Raw genomic sequence first — 19556 nt, forward strand, 5'->3', positions numbered from 1 at the left:
TGGTTGTCCATGGTGACTGTTGGCACTCTGTCGGCTCTGCCGAGGGTTTGGACATGTGAAGGACATGGCGTGTCCGTGCTTTCAGTGTTCTGGAAAATACATTTTGATGGTTCTTCTTCATGGATGGAGAATCTTTCCAAAGTCGGTTTATTTTTAAAGCGCTTGCTGTTTTGAAGGGGAGTCTTCATCTCCCTTCACAAAGGAGAGACCCACCACAGCGCTGGTAGCCTGCCGCGCACACACGGTGTGGAACCACAGGCCGGGAAAGACCCTGAGGGAACACAGGGCGCCCTGAGGTTCCACACCGTGTGTGTGCGCGGCAGGCTACCAGCGCTGTGGTGGGTCACTCCTTTGCTGTTTTGAAGGGAGTGTGTGTTTCGGGAAGAACTGGGTTTTTCTGGGAGACTTATTGTGGTCTCTTCTAAAAATCTGTAGATTCCTTCTCTCAAAAGTGACTTATTTGTATCTTGCGTATATGTTGGAATGTGGAGCGTTTTGAATTTTCCTCCCTCTTGATTTCTCTCACAGGTAGGAATTTGCTTGTGTTCACAAGCAACATAGCACGTGACAGCAAAACTTCGAGTAAAAATACTTCCCGCCCCCCCAATTGAGTACAGATGGCACTTTGCTGTATCCTAATAGATACTTGACATTTATAGGTTAAGGGCACTCACAATCTTGTTACTTCAAGCAGAATTATAAATTGACATCGGTCTTTCCATGATTAACTTGAGTTCCAAGCTCTGTGCCTTATCCTATAGTAAGGATGTGGTGGAGATGTCCACCCAACTTTCTTGAAACCCGTATAGTTCTACGGTTAATTTTTTTACACTCCTGAAGTACTGAAAGGAGATGAAAAAAACACATCAAAACAAGACAAAACAAAAGGGTTACCTGTTTAGCTCGTCAAGGGTTGTTTGTGTGGTGTGAGTGCCAGTGTCCAGCTTGCTGAAAGATCCCCACCCACCAGAGGTGGCTTGGAAGACAAGGCCTGAACTCCTCGTCTAAAATCTCACAGCCCTTCTTCCCCTTCCTATTGTGGTTTTTATTCGTTTTACCTCATTACTCATGTTAGATTTGCATATGTACATTTGTATACCATATTTAAGATCATTCGTACATGAAAGCCAAGAGAGTTAACCCATCAGAAACAGTAATAGAAGTAATGGTTCCCTGAGAGCAAGGAAGGGGGATTAGGGAGTGTTCATGACTGTATGGCCCCACTCCATGGGATCAACAACAGAATTGTATGTGAATGGATATATTGGATTGTGTAAAATATGGCAAAAAACAAAGTATTGTAGGGAAAAAATAAGTAATAAGGGTTCCTGGTAGGTAGGGTTGGGGAGGGAGGAGATAAAGGGGAGCTGATATGAAGAAAGAAAATGGTTTAAAACTGATTGTGGTAGCAATTGTATTATTACTGCTTGATGTGATTGAACTATGGAATATTATGATATCCGTAAGAGCACCCAATAAGGATGAATTAATTTCAAAAAAGAAAAAGCCCAAATATTATAGATAATAAACATCATTCACACGGATATTAAAACATAAAATAAAATCTTACAGCCTTGAACACCCTCTGGAGCGGTCCTGCTCTGGCCACAGGGCGTCGCTCTAAGTGGTAAGAGACAACAACTGGCAATAAGGTTTGTTTAGCCCTAACACATGCACACAGAACCAGTATCTTTGGAGGATCATCTAATAATATGACGTGTGTTTTCTGAGAAGCTTCTGGGATCTTTGCCTGGTTGGTGAAAACAGGAGCTCATCTACTAACCAGAAGGTTGGTGGTTCAAGTTGGAATGGACTGACTCCACAGCAACTGATTCCTTTGTTTTTCTATTATGTTAATGAAGGATGAGCATAGATAACCAAAGTACATCAAACCAATAGTACTAGTTTAACCAAACCACCCAAACCCACTGCCATCAAGTCTGCTTCAGTGCATAGCAGCCCTTTGTGGTGTTTCTGAGGTGTTTGTACAATTTTATATCCTCATCTCTCTCCCTCAAAGCTACCTCCACCTACCTTGCAGGCAGCAGCCCAATGCTAACCCATCAGCACCACCCAGAGCTTCCTTTTCAACTCAACTCACTCAACTCATGGCCATTGAGTCTATTTGGACGCATAGTGACCTTATAGGTCAGGGTAGAACTGCTCTTGTGGGTTTCTGAGACTCTTTTTTAAACAAAAATTATTTTACTGGGGGCTCATACAGCTCTTTTCACAAACCATCCATCCATCCCTGACGTCAAGTATATTTGTACATATGTTGCCATCATCATCTTTCTACTTGCTCTCCTTAACGTTTTTCCCTTCCTCATGAACCCTTGATAATTTATAGGAGCAGACAGCCTCCTCTTTCTCCTGTGTAGTGGCTGGTGATTTCAATCTGATGACCTTAGAGTTAGCAGCAAACACTTAACCACTATGCCACTAGAGCGCCTCAGGACTCTTTTAGTGCCTACTAAATTGACTAGATTTTCAAGATTTTAAGTAACATATTACATTTCTTTCTGTCAAAGCACATCACCGAGACATTAATGTGATTGTTTCTGAGTTTCTCTATACTTTTTGATCTCATGTGCAATCCCTAATCTTCTGGACAAACAATATTTAATAAGTGGAAAATTTGTAAATCCAGTTTTTAATTGGCCATTAAGAATGTAGAATAATGCTGTCTTTCACTGCATTTTTCAAATTGACTGTGTAAAAATGCATCAAAGGTATGATGCCAGGACTTGTTTTTTCCTTTGTACACTATTAGGTAATTTGTTTTTGAAATTCACATGGTGAGAAGCATATTGTCCTTTTATGGCATGAGTAATTCATGCAAGACAAACAAATACAGGCAGTCCCATGACTTCAACTGAGTCTGCATTCAATTCATACATCTGTCTTTAAATTGAATTTGTATATAAGTCATTTATTTAGGATATGATGCTTATCTTATGCCAGTTAATCAAATGTTGTCTTAATATGCAGTGTACCTTTCTATGCATTAAAAATATATTTTAAAAAACACTTCCTTATACCCTTAGCATCATTAGCCGGGTAATACTTTAACTAGAATTAGAATGCTATCGTGCAAGTTACAAAGTAGTCCCATTCCTTATTGCTGACTAGTGTGTTTGAACTTCAGAATTTTAATATAATAGACTTCACAGGGTGGGGGTGGAGTTAACCCCTACCCACAGCTGGTGCCCACGTCAGACATTTTCAAGCTGCCATATAAATCAAGGCCAGCCAGTTCTTCCAGTTTCTAGATGGTTACAATGTGCACTACTCTGAATAACATCTTAACTGTTACGGCTCATAGCAACAAGCACTTTTTCTGTCATCAGGACAGCCTTCCAACCCATTTCACAAAGAAGAAAATTAAGTATAACAAAGGACAAGGACTTACCCAAGGTTCCCTAGCTAGTAAGTGGTGACGTCCTGGCCATGCAATGCTAGCCGGTTATACCCCTCCCCCAGCCAGCTGGCAGTTGATGACTTTTTTGAGAAGGTGATAAGGACAAAATGATTTCATCCTTTCTGTTCTTCTGTTCTTATTAAAGGAGTCAAGTGCATGAGACAATGTGTTAACGTGCTCTTGTTTTTTTGCCCGGGCACCTCTCAATTTGGCATTTGTTCTCTCCAATGTGTTCTGTACTTTGTCCTTTATAAAAACTCATGAAGACAAAAGTTCTCCTGTTTGTGTTCAAAGACCACTCACAATACCTTATTATTGTTGCTGTTGTTCTTGCCAACACATATGTGACTGTGGAAATGTTAAGATGTTCCCTATCAGAGCAATTTTGATGGACTCGCTGCTAACACTTTTAAGTAAAGTCTGTGAACTGTCATTTTCGGTCAGCAAGTACTGTTTCTCAGGGGAACCATTGTGAGGTTTAGCTCTACCGTATTCCTCTTTGAAAATTAGGTCAAGGCCCCAATCAAATGCCATCTAGTCGATTTAGATTCATATCAATCCTGTAAGAGCAGACTGCCCCTCAGGGTTTCCATAGCTGTCATCGGTATGGGCGCTGACGGCCACATTTGTCTTTCTGCCATAAACGCCAATGGAGGTGGACATGTCTGGCCTCTTCTGGCTTCCTTATTGCCACACGACTAGAGACAGCCATCCCTCCACACTTGATCCTTCTCTATCTACTCTGACACCAACCATTCCTTCCACATCACTCTGCATCGATGCTGGGTTGGATCATTCAGTGCAACAGCCACACGGCCGTAGTGACAATTCAGAGGGTTTTCCAGGTAAGTCACTTGATTACTGCCAGTCAGGGATCGGCAAATAGTAAGGGGGCTGTCATTGGTCTCCTCAGCGAGCGGCCAAGTCTCTCTCTGCTTCTCAGCCTCTCAGCCACACTGATTCTTGACCTTTGTCTCCATGGGCCAGTAGTCCAGCTGGCTTGTCACTCTGTCCCACAGTTCCATGGTTTGGGGCCAAATAAGGAGAGGGTACCCCATAGTCTCAGCAATGCTCCTCTGAGGCTCCAGGCCACAGTCTGAGAGGCATCTGCTCTTGGCTGTCTCTGTCCCTTTAGAGATCTCGAACACACTCTTCCAAGGTCCCTGGAGTTTCTCTGTTCTCTACTGCTGCTTCAAAGATGGCTCACGCTTACAGCCAGGGGGATTGGTAATGAAAACAGACCAATCCTCTCTATTAGTGTTACACAGGCCTTGTTTGCAGACTCGCCTCAAATGTTGGTGTCGTTTGCAAACATTGTGTGGGAACTGCAGACTTGGGTATTCAACATCTCACCGCCATGCAGACAATGCTGACTCACAGCGCGCCGTGGGTTTCCAAAACTAACTGTTTAAAGGAGTAGATAGCCCAGCCTGCCTCCCGGGGAGTGCTGGTGGTTTCAAACTTGCAGCCTTATGGATCGCAGCTGATGTGCAACCACGACACCACGTAGAGAAGACATATTTGCAAATGATCGTGTGGATGGTCAGCGAGGTGCAGAGGAAGCGTGTGCCTTGTTGAGAAGGATCAGTTTTTCTTTGAACCTGCACTCTTGCCATTTGCTACGTAAATTTGAACAAATTACCACCTGGGGCCATTTTGGCATATGAAATATTGGAATCATTACACCTGTTTTATTGAGATGTTAGGTTTAAATGAGATAGCTTGAATAATGTCCCTAATAACATCCTGGCACATGTTAGAAAATTCCATTTATCTTAGAACTCCCTCTCTGGTCTCCCTTCCTTGGCATGACAAAGGGAACTGGACGCTTGAGGGGGGTTAAGAGAGGAGGATGTTCCCATAAGTATGATGGTTTTACGAGTTTCTCTGCTTGTGAAAGTTGGGGGTACCTGTCGATAGTCATGTTCACTTTCATTCATGAACGAAATGTTTCTTGAATGCAGCCCTATGCTGTGTCAAGTGCACAAGGCCCAGTTTCCAGGTTAGTGTACTCCTGAAGCGATGTTTACAATGGGCTTTCTAGCTTTAGTTGTCTGGTGTGTTTGCGTGTGTGTGTATTTTAATTTTTTTTTTTTGCATAGCGTGAGTCAAATCGACGTGATGGCAGTGAGTTTGGTTTATTATCAACTTTAAAATTTAATCTACATCTCAACCCTCTCTATTTTTAGAGAATTGTTCTATATTTTCACTACTGAGATGATTATTCTCAGTGATGCTCAATACCAAATAATTAGATGACTCCATAGGCTTGCTTGGTATAAGGTTTTATCAAATTGGTTGCCATAAAAATGCTGTCTCAATCATCCTATATAAAATAATGGTGCATTATGTAGCACAAACTCAAATATTCACTGTCATCAAGTTGATGCCGAATCACAGTGTTTTGTTTCCCATTCATAGTGTTTTGATTCCCACTGATAGAATTTCAATTTTGATTCACAAGACTTCTGAGGCTATAAATCTTTATGAGATCAGATGGTCTATTCTTTCTTCCCTTGAGTTACCAGTGGTTTTGAACCATCAACCTTATGGTTCAAAACACTTACACGCCAGCGTCAAAAGCTTCTTAGAATCAAGGATGCAAAGACTTGCCTCGTATGCTTTGGACATGTTGTTAGGATGGACAAGAACCTAGAGAAGGACAGCATGCCTGCTAGCACACAAAAAGAGAGACCCTCAATGAGATGGACGCAAGGGGCGCGACAATAGGCTCGGACATATCAATTGTGAGTGAGAAGGGGCCAATATTTCCTCCAAGCAAGATGGTAATGCGGCAAAGGACTTGGACTTTCCTTTTCAGGCAGTTTGACTACTGACACCACTATTTGTCAGTCTGGTGCCCTGGGGCATTTTGCACAAATGTTTGAACCTTTCATATCCTCCTAAATGTGAAATGGGCTGAGTGCATTCCTGGGATCCTTGTTGTGAGGACTGGAAAGAGGTGTAGACCACCTGGACCACAGAGCCTGGCTCAATGGAAATGTTCAGAAGGGGGTTGTAAGTTGCCAGGTGCCATTGAGCCAATTCTTACTCATCTCAGCACTTTGTACAATAGGACAACACACTGTCTGTCTTTGTGACAGCCTCACCATCTCCACTCCACTTGAGCCCAGTGTTGCAGCCTCTCTAGTCATCTACCTGGTGGAGAGTCTCCTTCTTTTTCACTGACCTTCTACTTGACCAAGTATGCTCTCCTTTTCTGGGGACTGGTCTCTTCTGATACCAAGTCTCGCCATTCTCTATTCGGAGGAGCATTGTACTTCTTCCAAGGCAGATTTGTTGGTTCTTCTGTCCATGGTATTTGTATATTTAAGTCTTCACCAACACCGTGGTGCAAAGGCATAGATTCTACTTCAGTCTTTTTTCTTCCTTGCCCTGCTTTTGTATGCATATGAGACGACTGAAACTACCTCGGGATGGCTCCGGTGTACCTTAGTCTGTCAAGTGACACATCTGCTCTTTACCACATTTCGAATGAGGTCTTCTGAAGCAGACTTCCCCAATGCAATAAACAATCCTTGACTTATTGATTACCACTTCCCTGAGTGCTATGATCTCACCCACTGCCAGCGAGTCAATGACAACTTATAGCAGACACTATAGCACAAGGTTGGACTGCCCCTGTGAGTTTCCAAGACGTAACTCATTATCAAAGTAGAAATCCCCATCTTTCTCCCTCCGAGTGGCAGGTGGTTTCAAACTGCTGACCTCAGTGGTTAGCAGCCCAACTTGAAACCACTATGCCATCAGGGGTCCTGGGGATTAGGATAGGACCATTAAAAACAGGAATAAATGACTACTTGGTTTTATATATATGTCTATTTTAGAAAAATTAGTTAAATCAAAAGAAATTTTAAATTCTATGCACTCTCACAAAAATCCAGAACCCCCAGCTGTGCTATTGAGCTATAGGACTTTCGCTGTCTCTCTGCCTCTGTTTCCCTTGGGTATCTCTTTCCCTCTCACAGGTACTGGGTTCAACTCTATGCAGTGGGTACTATGGGCATTTTGATCTAAATGAGTGATGGTTTCACCTGGTTCATTCTAATGTACAGAGAATATGGTGTACACTGTTTACAATTGTGAGGTACCAATATCTTTCTAGGTCTTTTAATAGTCCTCAGCACTGCCCATTTTCATTACAGGATCGTGCCTGCAAATCTGTACTGTCCTCTCATTACTAGAACACTATGCTGTTTTCAATTGTTTGTTATTACAAACATGCTGAGATAAACATTCTTATTGTTTTGGAGGGAAAAAATTAATATAGTGTTTAGTACACTGACTCTGGCATGTACTACCTCTGTAAACTTAAGCCATTCCCTTGAATCTCACTGTCTTCATCTCTAAAATAAGCATAATACGTCTTCATCTCTAAATAAGGATAATAACCAAATGAAAACTTATTGTCATCGAGTTGAATCAAGTCATATTGACCTGATGGGACAGAGTAGAGCTGCTCCTGTGGGTTTCTGAGACTGTCACTCTTTAGAAGACTAGAAAGCCTCTTTCTGCCATGGAGTGGCTGCTGGGTTCAAAGTGCTGAACTTGCTGTTAGCAAGCAGCCCAATGCAGAACCCAGTAGAACACAAGGGCTCCCAGGGATAGTAACAGCACCAGCTTTACAGAGTTACTTTGAGAGTTAATCTCTCTAACGTACTTAGAAGAGCGTCTGCAGGCACGCAGTATTATTAATGAATTAACTATTGTTATTATTATATGCGTACATGTTTCTCTCTTTTGAACAAAATACCTGAAAGACATTTCTGAGTAAAATGCTTTTGATATACACATTGACAGCCTAATATCGAACGTGGAGGTCATAATGTACTCAGATTATAGTGTATGAAGAGTGGCTTCCCCCCAAGGGGAGTGGTTACCGCTGTTACCATTCTACTTCATGATATCAAGGTGCGCGGTGTCCCAGGGAATGCACTTAGCGATCACGGTCAGCCAACTGTACAGCCAAGTCCAAGCATGGTGTGGTTTTACAAAACCCTGCAATTGACTATTGCTGAGGTCCAGAAATTCAATTTTGCTTAGGAAGTCTGAAATAAGAAAAACTTAAAAATTGAGATCTAAGGACAAAATGAGTGTGACATGAACAATAATTTCATTTTCAGAGAGCATCTAAAACAATTGTGAGGGTGGTGTAGTGCTGGCCATGTTTTGTTCAGTTGTATGTAGGTCCCTCTGGGTCAGGGTGGACTCGAAGGCCCCTAACAACCTATTTCACAAGAACTGCAATTCAGACGCGAAATACGTCATCCCTTTCCGATAGCATTTGCATTCTTTCCAGTTTAATCTGAAACAAGCTTATTTACCTTTCACCGTTCTTTTTTTTAATTTAATAAATAATTGTATTGGGGCTCATAAAACTCTTATCACAATCCATACATACATCAATTGAGTAAAGCACCCTTATGCATTCGTTGCCCTCGTCATTCTCAAAATTCGCCTTCCACTTGGGTTCCTGGAATCAGCTCGTTTTCCTTTTTTTCCCTCCCCCTCCCTCCCCGCTCTCCCCTCCCCCATGAACCCTTAATAGTTTATAAATAATTATTTTATCTTATCTTACACTGCCCGGCATCTTCCCTCACCCACCACCCCATTGCCTATCCCCCAGAGAGGAAATTACACACAGATCCCCGAGCTAGGTGCTCCCTTTCCACAACCCCTTCCCTCCCAGTGTCGCCACTCTCATCGCTGGTCCTGAGGGGTTCATCCGTCCTAGATTCCCTGTGTTTCCAGATCCCTACTGCAGCACTGTGCAGTCTCTGGTCTAACCAGGTCCACAAGGCAGAATTGGGTTCATGATAATTGGGGCAGAGGAAGCATTCAAGAACTAGAGGAAGGTTTTGAGTTTCATTGTTGTTACACTGAACCCTGAGTGACTCATCTCACCACTACCCCTCTGTAAGGGATGTCCAGTTGTCTACAGATGGGCATATTGGCTCCCCATCACACACTACCCTCATTCACAGTGATGTGGTCCCCCCCCCTGTCTTTGTTGTTTGAAACCTGGTCCCCTCAGCCCTTCATGATCACACATGTTGGTGTGCTGCTTCCATGTGGGCTTTGTTGCTTCTGTGCTAGATGGCCGCTTGTTTACTTCCAAGCTTTTAAGTCCCCGGACGCTATATCTCTCAATACCCGAGCACCATCAGCCTTCTTCACCACACTTGCTTATGCACACATTTGTCTTCAGCGTTTATGTGAGGAAGGTGATCACACAATGATGGTTTTTGTTCCTTGGTGTCTGCTACCTCGTCCGTTCAACACCTTGTATTCACTTAGGCTGTGTGCTTCTTCTCTGTGGGCTTTGTTGCTTCCGAGCTAGATGGCCGCTTTTTTGCCTTCAAGCCTTTAAGACCCCAGATGCTATATCTTTTTGATAGCCGGGCACCATCAGCTTTCTTCACCACGTTTGCTTATACACACGTCTGTCTTCAGTGATCATGTCAGGAAGGTGGGTATCATGGAGTGACCATTTAGCTGGGCAAGGTGCTCTTGTATTGAGGAAGTGTGCGTGAGGAGGCCCAATGTCCACCTGCTACCCTACTACTGAACCTATAAATATATGTACATAAGTCTATTTCCCCCATAATCATAAATAAATTTACATGTGTACATGTCTGTATTTAGGTTTCTATGTATGCCCTTTGCTTCCTACGCCTTTCCTCTATTTCCTTACGCTTTCCTCCCATCCCACTACCATGTTCAGCCTTCCTTCTGGTTTCAGTAATTCCTCTCAATTACCTCGCCCTTGGTCATTCCCTACCAGTCCTCCCTTCCCCTCCCTGGCATTGGTTTAGAACCACTCACTTTTCCCTTGTCCCTGTGTTAGCCAACACCTCCTCCCTTCCCCTACCTCCCACACTCTCATGTCTGTCTGGGACTGTTGGTCCCATTATTTTCTTCTCTCATTGTTTGTCCAGCCTATCTTATCTAGGTGGACCTGCTGATATAGTAATATGTGCATACAAATGCAGATGGCTTTGACAGCACCCAAGTGGCACATAAGAACATGGCTTCGACAGCAGCAACACCAACACCCTAATAGACAAAAAAGCCACTGACATACAAAATTTACAAGATTATAAAAAAAAAAAGAAAAAACAAAAAGATAGCAAAAAAGAAAAAAAAATCTGTTAGTAGTTCGAGGTCTGTTTGTTGGCCTTTAGGAGCGTTTTCCGGATGAGTCTTGTGTGGTGCCACGTCCTGGCCCCAAAGTCCATCCTTTATACTCCCTCAGATCTCTTTGCTCTGCTTCCCCTGCTACTCCATTGCACGACCCCAGTGTTTGCCTCAGTGTTGTGGGTCAGCTCAGTCGCACATCCCCCACTGTGTCTCAAGTGCTGTCCCGTGTAGGGCCATGTGTTGGTGCAGGATGTCGCATCTTGCCGTGGGGCCAGCTGCATGGGCCTCTCTGTACGATGGGCCCTTTAAGCCGGGCTATCGTCCTCTGAGGTTGGTGGTCCCAGGTGTGCTCTGCTCCATTCTTCCTCCTTCCTTTGCTTCAGCTTTCTTCTAGGTGGGGTGTGGTAGGTCAGTTCCTTTCCCACACCAGATGATCTATTTTCATTTTCTGTGGTACTCCCTTCCATGGTGAGGGTCGGGCTAATTCTGGTTGGGACTGGCGTATGGTCCAGTCTCTTTGTGTATTCCTCCATACTTTATGTTGCTCTCCTAGTTTGGCGTGTCATGGTTGGGTGTATATGCATGTTCCAGTTCTGTGGGGACACAACCAATACTCTCCCCTGGGTGGGTTAGTGCCCTGTTCCCCCATTACCATCTACTCGGTTTCTCCCCACCTCGCTTCTCCCTCCCCCTGCCCCCCTTCCCCTTCTTTATTTGGGCTCTCATGTACCTCCCTAGGTGTGGCCTGCCCTCCCTCCAACTATCTATGCTTCCACCCATTTATTGCGAGATAGATGTTTATTCTTCTATTTCTGTCATGCTGATTGTACTTACCTCAGGGGACTCGTGTTATACCTGTCCTTTTGAGTCTATCTTACCTCGCTTAACATAAATACACTCCTTTTTGTAAAGTAGAAATATCCATTGCTTGAGCTATTTTCATTTATTGCTAGGCAAATTGTAAACAAGCTTTAAGTCAGCAGTCCCATCACCGTAGAGTCAGTTCTAACTCATAGCAGCCCTGTGGGACATAGTGGACCCGCTCCATGGGGTTCCCATTGCCTTTCTTTTTAAAAACATGATACTCATGCTGCTTCCATGGTGACTATATTTCACCTGCCTACATTGTCAGTGGGAGGAGTAAGCAAGCAGTCACTCTCAAGGGAAGCACTTGCTCCTGGAGGACAGAGCGAGAAGGTGTCAGATGGTTTGGGTTCTGACTCTCCAAATCTTTTCTCTGAATTCACTCAAATTCAAGATAATTGGTCAAGCTCTGCACTCAACCTAACCTACAGGCAACAACCCTGCCTCGTGTCTATACAGTCACCGTATCCCGGCGTTTATAGCAGCCAAGGAGAAAAGGTGGCCTTTGTGTACTAGGTAACTCGCTGGGATGCATTTAGAAATGGGTGTGCCGAGGGGGTGAGATGTGACCGGTGGAGACAGAAAAGGAGGCTGCAGTGATTCCTGAGTGCGGTCCCGCCTCGGCGTCCTTCTGGGCCTGTGTCCTGTCTGGAAGCTTCTGTATGTGGATTTTGTTTTTTTCTCAAACCCCCCCCCCCCCATTCCCCTTGTTGGTGCCCAGCGTTCACATTGTGAGGTCTGTTGTCTGGGTATCATTGGCCTTTTAGGAAAACGTGGCTGAGACAGGGGAGGCAGTCACATCAAAAGCATGCCACTGTCCTTAGAGATAGGCAGGAAATTAACCCTGCTGGCATAATCGTACTTCTTTAAAGGCCTGAGACCCTGTTCTGTTGATAGCTATCTGTTTCTGCTGGAAATTCCTTTTTATCATGAGGAAATGCATTGAGAGTTTTTTAGAGCCTGGGGGGCAGGTCAGACCCCAGGAAAACAGAGGTTATCCTGTGTCTGGCTGCTCTGCTGGAAAAGAAGTTTTTGCATGGGGTGTGGAAATGGGTTCAAAGGAGAGTTCCATTCTGTCCCCTCCGCACTTGCATTTTCCCCACGACTCTCTTGTTATGTGGCCCATTGCGTGCAGCACACGTGCTTGGGCCCACTCTTCTCCCACTGGGGAAAGGAGGCCTTCACTGCTCCAGTCTAGTGTGTTAATACTCTGGACTTGCTCACGATGTCTTTATCGGGCTTATTTTATTAGCTGGAATTGCTTTGTGTGTCAAACCAATCCTCGTACATAGACAGAAGATAGAGATTTAATTGAATATCTGGGGCTCCCTGAACTTCAAAGAGACATGGAAGTGTGCTGACATTACAGAATAGTTTAGAAGTCATCAGCTACTACAGAACATTGACATTTTGAAGAGCATTTGGAGAAGAAGCTGAGAAAACACTGAATAGGCCCTTTTGAAACCAAGCTGAAAATGTTGGGATTTTCATCTTTGGAGAAAAGCAGGGTGAACAAGGAATTCATATTTCAGAAATAAGATCATTTATAGTACAGTGAACAGTCATGAACTGGATCATCTACACTGCACGGAAGACAGGAGGAAAAGGGATTAAATTACAGGATAATGGATTTGGCTTTCATGGAATGAAGATTTCCTTAACTCTTGAGGACTGATGAGCCAGGGAACCACTTACAAAAGGCTGTGTCATGACTTTGAAGAGCCTCACCAGCAGGAGAGATTTTATTCTACCTGGAATAGCTAAGAGAATTAAAAAAAAAAAAAACACGCCCTTTTATTGGTAGCATAGATCCTTAGTAAAAAGAGTTAGGATTGAAAAAAAATTCTTTGTCTGTGTCCACAGGCAATTACTAAAAAATAAGAAAGCCAGACTTATCTGAATAACAATTAGACTTAAATCTTGTCTGGAAACTGCCATGTAATCTTATTTTGTGAAGGAAGATTGCATTTCCAAGGTAATTGCTTTCTTGATCTGCTTTAGGTTCAATAATTTCCTCTCGTGGTTGTTAATTGTGTTAAAGTATGTTTATTAAGGTACTAATGAGACTAAAGTCAGGCTGATTAAAAATAGAATTATTCATTTCAAATCTCTTTTGATTTTATGAAATCAAAGGTAGCATCTAAGATTAGAAGATGTCTCCTAGTCTAATACACTGTTTCTTGTGTGTCTAGCGTTTCCTTTTTGTTTTGGAATACATTTTTCTAGGTTAAAGTCACAAAATCTCCATGCAATAAAAGCATTTTCCAACATGAATGCTGCTATTTATCCTAAGGGCTCTAGGTAGGATACATCTTCCCTAGTGGTTTATTTTCAGCATCTAATAAAAAATAAAATACTGCTGGCTAGGCAGTTCATAGTAAGCCTCGTCTTTTCTGATCACCCCTTTTTAGAATTTTTGCCATATGTGGGATTGGTGGTTTCTTTCTCGATTCCTGCATCTTTCCTCGCCTTGTGCTTTTCGTCGCAGTCGCTCTTCCTTTCTTTAAAACTGCTCTTTTAAGTCTGTCTCTCAAACGAGCTAGCCTAGTGTTTGCATACCTGGATTCATGTGCCTGCCATATAGTCACTGGCTACTCATTTTCAGTTCCCGATTCATGGCATCATGATTGTTGTTGTCGGTCCGTATATTTAAACTTTCCCAAAATGTCCCCAGTCATTTCTATAGCTCCCAACCACACACATTTTGATTGATATCCTCCCAGCAGATCAGTGGTTTCCATCTCTGCGTACTCAGCTCACACCTATGGCCGGTAGTCCCCTTCTCAATAGCCTAGTGTCTGGGTCCCACTCAATCTTTATGGTTGAGAGACCGTTAGTTGGGCCTCTTACTGATGTCCTGAAAAATTGCAGTTTTTCCTGCTCTGCCTCCCCATCTCCCAAAGTCAACCACTTGGCCCTTTTCTCCTACTGTGGCTGGGCTGCCTTCATAGGAGGCCAGTCTGTACTCTCTCCATGTTTAAAAGCCTGTGCTGCCAATTCCCTGTGTATGGATGAAATCTCAACTCCTTAGCATGGCATGAACAACCTTACCTGAGGTGACCATTCCCAACTACCTGACCAACCCCTGTTCCCAGCAACCCCGCACAACCTACCTAGACCATCTGTGGTAGTTACAGGGATTCGGTGTCAGTTTAGGACTTGCGATGATTACAGGGTAAGGGGTGGAGCCTGGCCTGTCAATCAAGATATAACCAATGAGGCCTCTGTGTGGGCAGGGCTTTCTCCTGAGAGTTCTAGGAAATCTGGTTTTTCTTCCTTGGAGGCGGGAGACACTAGCTCCCCTCTGCTCACTCCCTTGGAGACGCTCTACTGACAAGCCACCTGGCACTATGCTGATAGACCCCTTGACCTGGGCGCTGGAGAAGCCACGTGGAGACCCCTGCCAGTGCTGAGATGCTTACACCACCACGGGATCCAAAGACTTTCTACCCACTGGCCTGTGGATGCTCCTGCATTCAGTGTCATTGCATGTGTTTCATGAGTCCGGAGAGGACTTTATAGATTGCTAACGGACATATGGTCTTATATCGGACTTATGGGCTTGGACTGGACTGGGTTAGGATGCTTTCTTAATGTACAATTGCCCTTTCTATAAAACTCTCTCTTATGCACATATGAGTTTCTATGGATTTGTTTCTCTAGTCTACCTGGACTTCCACACCATGCCTCCAGCCACATCAAACTCAACACTCCTGGTGTAGGGACTGGCCAAACAAAGCCAAGGGGGTGGAGAGTGTGTGGATGCGGACGCGATGCTTACCTGTTAGGTTACGGTGAGCATGCAGAACGCCATGTATGAAGCACAGCCCTGTGATGGTGCGGGTGCCCTGATGCCCAGCTGAGAAATGGTGACAGAAGGGAGGCAATTGGCTCTCCAGGGCTAGCTGTTACCCAGGCCCACCACCTGATGCCTTCCTCTTTTCTTTCCCGCCCCTCAGCCTGTGATGGGGATCACTGGGGACCACACTGCAGCAGCCGATGCCAGTGCAAAAACAGGGCTCGGTGCAACCCCATCACTGGGGCTTGCCACTGCGCGGCGGGCTTCCGGGGCTGGCGCTGCGAGAACCGCTGTGAACAGGGCACCTACGGTAATGACTGCCACCAGAGATGCCAGTGCCAGAACGGAGCCACCTGCGACCACGTCACCGGAGAATGCCGCTGCCCACCAGGCTACACCGGAGCCTTGTAAGTGACATGCTGCCAGGCAGCTCAACATGGCCCACCCACCTTCTCCCTTCAGGCTGCCACCGCCACTGCCAGTCTGCTGCTTCTGTCTCTGTTGCTGCCTGACAGGGCTGGGCTGCAAGCCTGTGTGTGGACCTCAGCAGTCATGGTCACTCGGGGCTCTTGCTGAGTGACCCATAAAACATCAGAGCTCGTCCGGGCTGAAGGGCTGGCCTCCACGCTTTCCTGTGGCAGATCCACGATGACCTGTGGATAGCGATAATTCGGATTTATTGGGACAGATCTGGCCTTCGAAGTCCTTTGCAGTCGTCTTCCTTTTCCATGGCAAGCAGGAACCTCATGGTTCTGCCCTGCGTGCAGTTAATGAGCCAGATGAAGATGTAGGGTCTTAGACGAGAAACAGGAGATGGCAGAAACAAACAAACAAGAGCAATTGCCATTAGGTCAGTTCTGACTCAGGCATGTCAGAGAATAACTATTCCATAAGGTAGTAAAGGTCTAGTTTTTGGCAAGTAGATAGTCAGGCCTTTTTTTCTAAGACACCTTTGGGTGGACTCGAATTTCTAGTCTTTGAGCTAGCTAGCAATTGTACCTCCCAGGGAACCCCTGTGAGAAACAGCACATGATAAAGGATGCAGTGGGGGTATTTAATGCTCCAGGATATGTGCGCTATTGTGAAAGGAAGCACGTCCATGACATCCATGTAGTCTGTGTGCCCACCGATGGTCGAATTCTTCCAGCATCGGAACAGCCAGGGAACTTCCATGACTGCACTGTAGGGAGCGGGCATTCTTCTGGCTGGCCCGTGTCAGCAAGCAGGATCCAAACCGTCAGAACTGGCCCCCACCAAGTGAGCGAGAGAAAACATATTATTCATTCCCTCACTGAGAAAATTGCACTTGTAAATCACAGAACTGAAACCTGAGAAAATTGAGTTGATTAGGTAAATACTTCCTGCCGTCAGTGTGAGCGGCTGTACAATAGAGCTGAAGGGGAACAAAAACCACGGCATTAACCTAGAAAGTCCTGATTCTCAGAATAATGGATGATCGTCTCAGACAGTTTAATTGTTAATATTGCTCTCTTTATCTATATATCTATCTATCTATTTATTTATTTTATAAGGCTATAATTGAACGGGGCTGTGGGAAACTTGGCGTGATGTCAGAGAGGGGAAAAAAGGGTAACCCAAGGCTTAGAGCAGAAGCTTCATTCAGTATGGCACAGGTTAGAGGAACCGAAACGCTCCCATCGAGAGAGGAGAATGGCCCGATTGGTGATGCAGAATCCGTGTGCTGGGAGAATGCCAAGCAAAGGTTTCCATCTTCCTTGAGGAGAGACAAACACGCAGAAGTGGACTTCAACGTAACACATAGGGTCTACATGCAAAGTTCCTGCCACCAATGAGCATTTGTCCAGTTTTCTTCCCTGGTTCTCCCAGGTAGGACAGATGATCCTCAAACAGGAATGGTTTTATTTGAAATACTCCCAAAGAAAGGGAAGGGCTAGTTGACCCTTCAAAGACCGTTCCTACCAATGTGATTTAAAACTGCACTTGTGAATTAATGGACAGTTATTGAGCAAAGAATGCTTATATGATCTAGGGCCCTGAGCACTGTTCATAAATCCGAGGGTCTTGGAGTGCAGTAAATAACGGTGTCCTGTGTCACATATTAATCCCTCAGCTGCGAGGATCTTTGCCCTCCTGGCAAGCATGGTCCACAGTGTGAGCAGAGATGCCCTTGCCAAAATGGAGGAGTGTGTCATCATGTCACCGGCGAATGCTCTTGCCCTTCTGGCTGGATGGTAAGCTACTGTTCCCCATGAGGCCTCCTGCCCCACCCTACATGCGTGGATAGGCATGTGGTGATGGTTAGTTTCAGAAAGCTACACCGGACATAGCTAGTGACCCTGCAGCTGGGAGCTCATGTCATCTGAAAGCTCGACTGCCTCCATCTAGAGAAGGCAAAAGAGCACTGAATCCTACTGGAAGGACATTACGGCTCCTTATGGAAAAAAGAGTGGTCACCTGGCCTTCATTTCAGGGGCACAAAGGGGGACATGTCCAGATTCACACATGCTAGCCTCTAGTGGAATTATTTAAATAAGCATTGTCATAGTTGTGTTCCTTGGTCACATAAATCTGGAGTCACAATGAGGTGAAGCCAAATTTGCCAATTGTCACAAAACTCCTTAGAGCCTTTCCTGTGGCAAAATGGCGCTGGAAGACATCATACTTCCCAAATTTGGACAGTATGACCCTTTCTTCACGAAGGATATCACGCGTCTAGAGTTATGTGGACTGCATAATGTCAAAGCTAGTTTAGTGACTAAATAGCTTGTAATTAGAAAATAACATCCATTATCTTTTCCAGATGATGGCGGCCAAGGTACACTTGAGGGCAAAAGAATGGATGATCAAGTGTCTCCCTTGTCTCCTTTCCTTCACTAACAAGCTACTTTAAACAGCAGATCCCTTCACGATCTCCTTCTGTCTCCATTAATTGTAATGAAGCTCCTTTTGCAGATGGCACACGTGATTTCTTCATCGCCAAATTCAGTGACTGCTCTCCTGTTCTCACTATGTTCTGCTAAAACTTTTGGCAATATTGACCATCCACCTCCCTTCTGTAAAAGAGGATCCTCCACTCCGCTAATGACACTCTCTCCTACCTACCCTGACTCCTAATTTGAAATCTCTTTTCTTGAGATTCCTTCTTCTACACATCACTTAACTAGCAGCATTTCTTGGGTCAGTCTTGGGCCCTCTTTTCTTCTCTTTTCATATTTTGCGGTCTCCCTGAGGCACTTTATCAAGATTTCTGGCCTTCACAATCATCTGCTCACTTTTTGACGTCTAATCTTACCTGAGCCCAGACATGCATTTTTCAGTATCCTGTTAGATACTCCAACCCATAAAATGTTGAGGCACAGAACCACTGTCTTTTGGGCTCTACCCAAACTTTACTCTCAGGACCTAGACATGAATGGCTCTTTGCTGTGTTCATGGAGCGAAAGAGAATGGGGGTCCACTGTCTAAAGGGAGTCTGGGAACTGTGGAGATGTCAAGGTGTGAAGACCACAAAGATAGGTGGAAAACAGCGATCACATCCAAGGTTAATGTTGGAAATGGTAAATATGTATGACAAGGCTCTAATGTAAAGGCAATGCCTGGAGAAATCCCTGAAAAATCAAAAGATGAGCCTTTATTAAGCGCCCCAAGATGAGGCAAGCAAGGGAGCGATTGCATAATGAACTGGTTGCATCAGGCCCATTAAATTCAATCTTAATAAGATCTATCTTGCTATCTGCACAGACCTTTCTCTAGCCTACTCTTCTTCTACCTTAAAAAAAATGTAACTATAGCCAACACTGCTCTTTTGTTCATGGTAGAAATGTTGCACTATCTTGACTCCTTTTCAACTTCCAATTCCTATATTCTACAGTTGCCAACACAGATTACTTAGACCTTGGCAAGGAAAAGAGTTAGCTGGATTTGTAGGCTGTCCCAAGAGATCTGTGTCCTTTGGATAAGGAACTGTAGACATTTTACACCTAGGACTCATCTTGGGGTGGAAGCTTTTCTCATTTGGGATAGTCTTGACACAGGATCATGGTACCATAGACTTGGCCCATGAGCCTCAGTAAGGGGACAGATGGACCATATCCTGCCCTCTTTTCTCTTCCTGCTCTTGTGCCACTACCTTGACAGATATTTCTTTGTCCATGCTTCAGGTTGTATCTTCTTTTGTGTGCCAACTGAGCTTTCGATTTACATGTCTACTTTACATTTTATTTTTTCTCTCATCCTAAGTGCTTTTCAAGGATGGAAACATCTTTTTATGTCACCGACACAACCCCAGATGCATTTAAGGGAACAGAAATAATGTCCTATTCAAGCTGA

The 19556-nt window shown here is 44.4% G+C and overlaps 1 protein-coding gene across 2 annotated transcripts in view; it reads left to right on the forward strand.

Annotated features, from left to right (window-relative positions):
- MEGF10 (multiple EGF like domains 10) overlaps positions 1 to 19556 on the forward strand; it is a 197169-nt gene that overhangs the window by 97525 nt on the left and 80088 nt on the right. For both annotated transcript variants that reach the window (XM_075541483.1, XM_075541484.1), the window contains exons 6-7: positions 15406 to 15652; positions 17338 to 17458. In XM_075541483.1, the coding sequence (XP_075397598.1) occupies positions 15406 to 15652; positions 17338 to 17458 (368 nt within the window). The remainder of the gene's footprint in view (positions 1 to 15405; positions 15653 to 17337; positions 17459 to 19556) is intronic.

This window comes from Tenrec ecaudatus, chromosome 2, assembly GCF_050624435.1.
Source record: "Tenrec ecaudatus isolate mTenEca1 chromosome 2, mTenEca1.hap1, whole genome shotgun sequence".
NCBI lineage: Eukaryota > Metazoa > Chordata > Mammalia > Afrosoricida > Tenrecidae > Tenrec > Tenrec ecaudatus.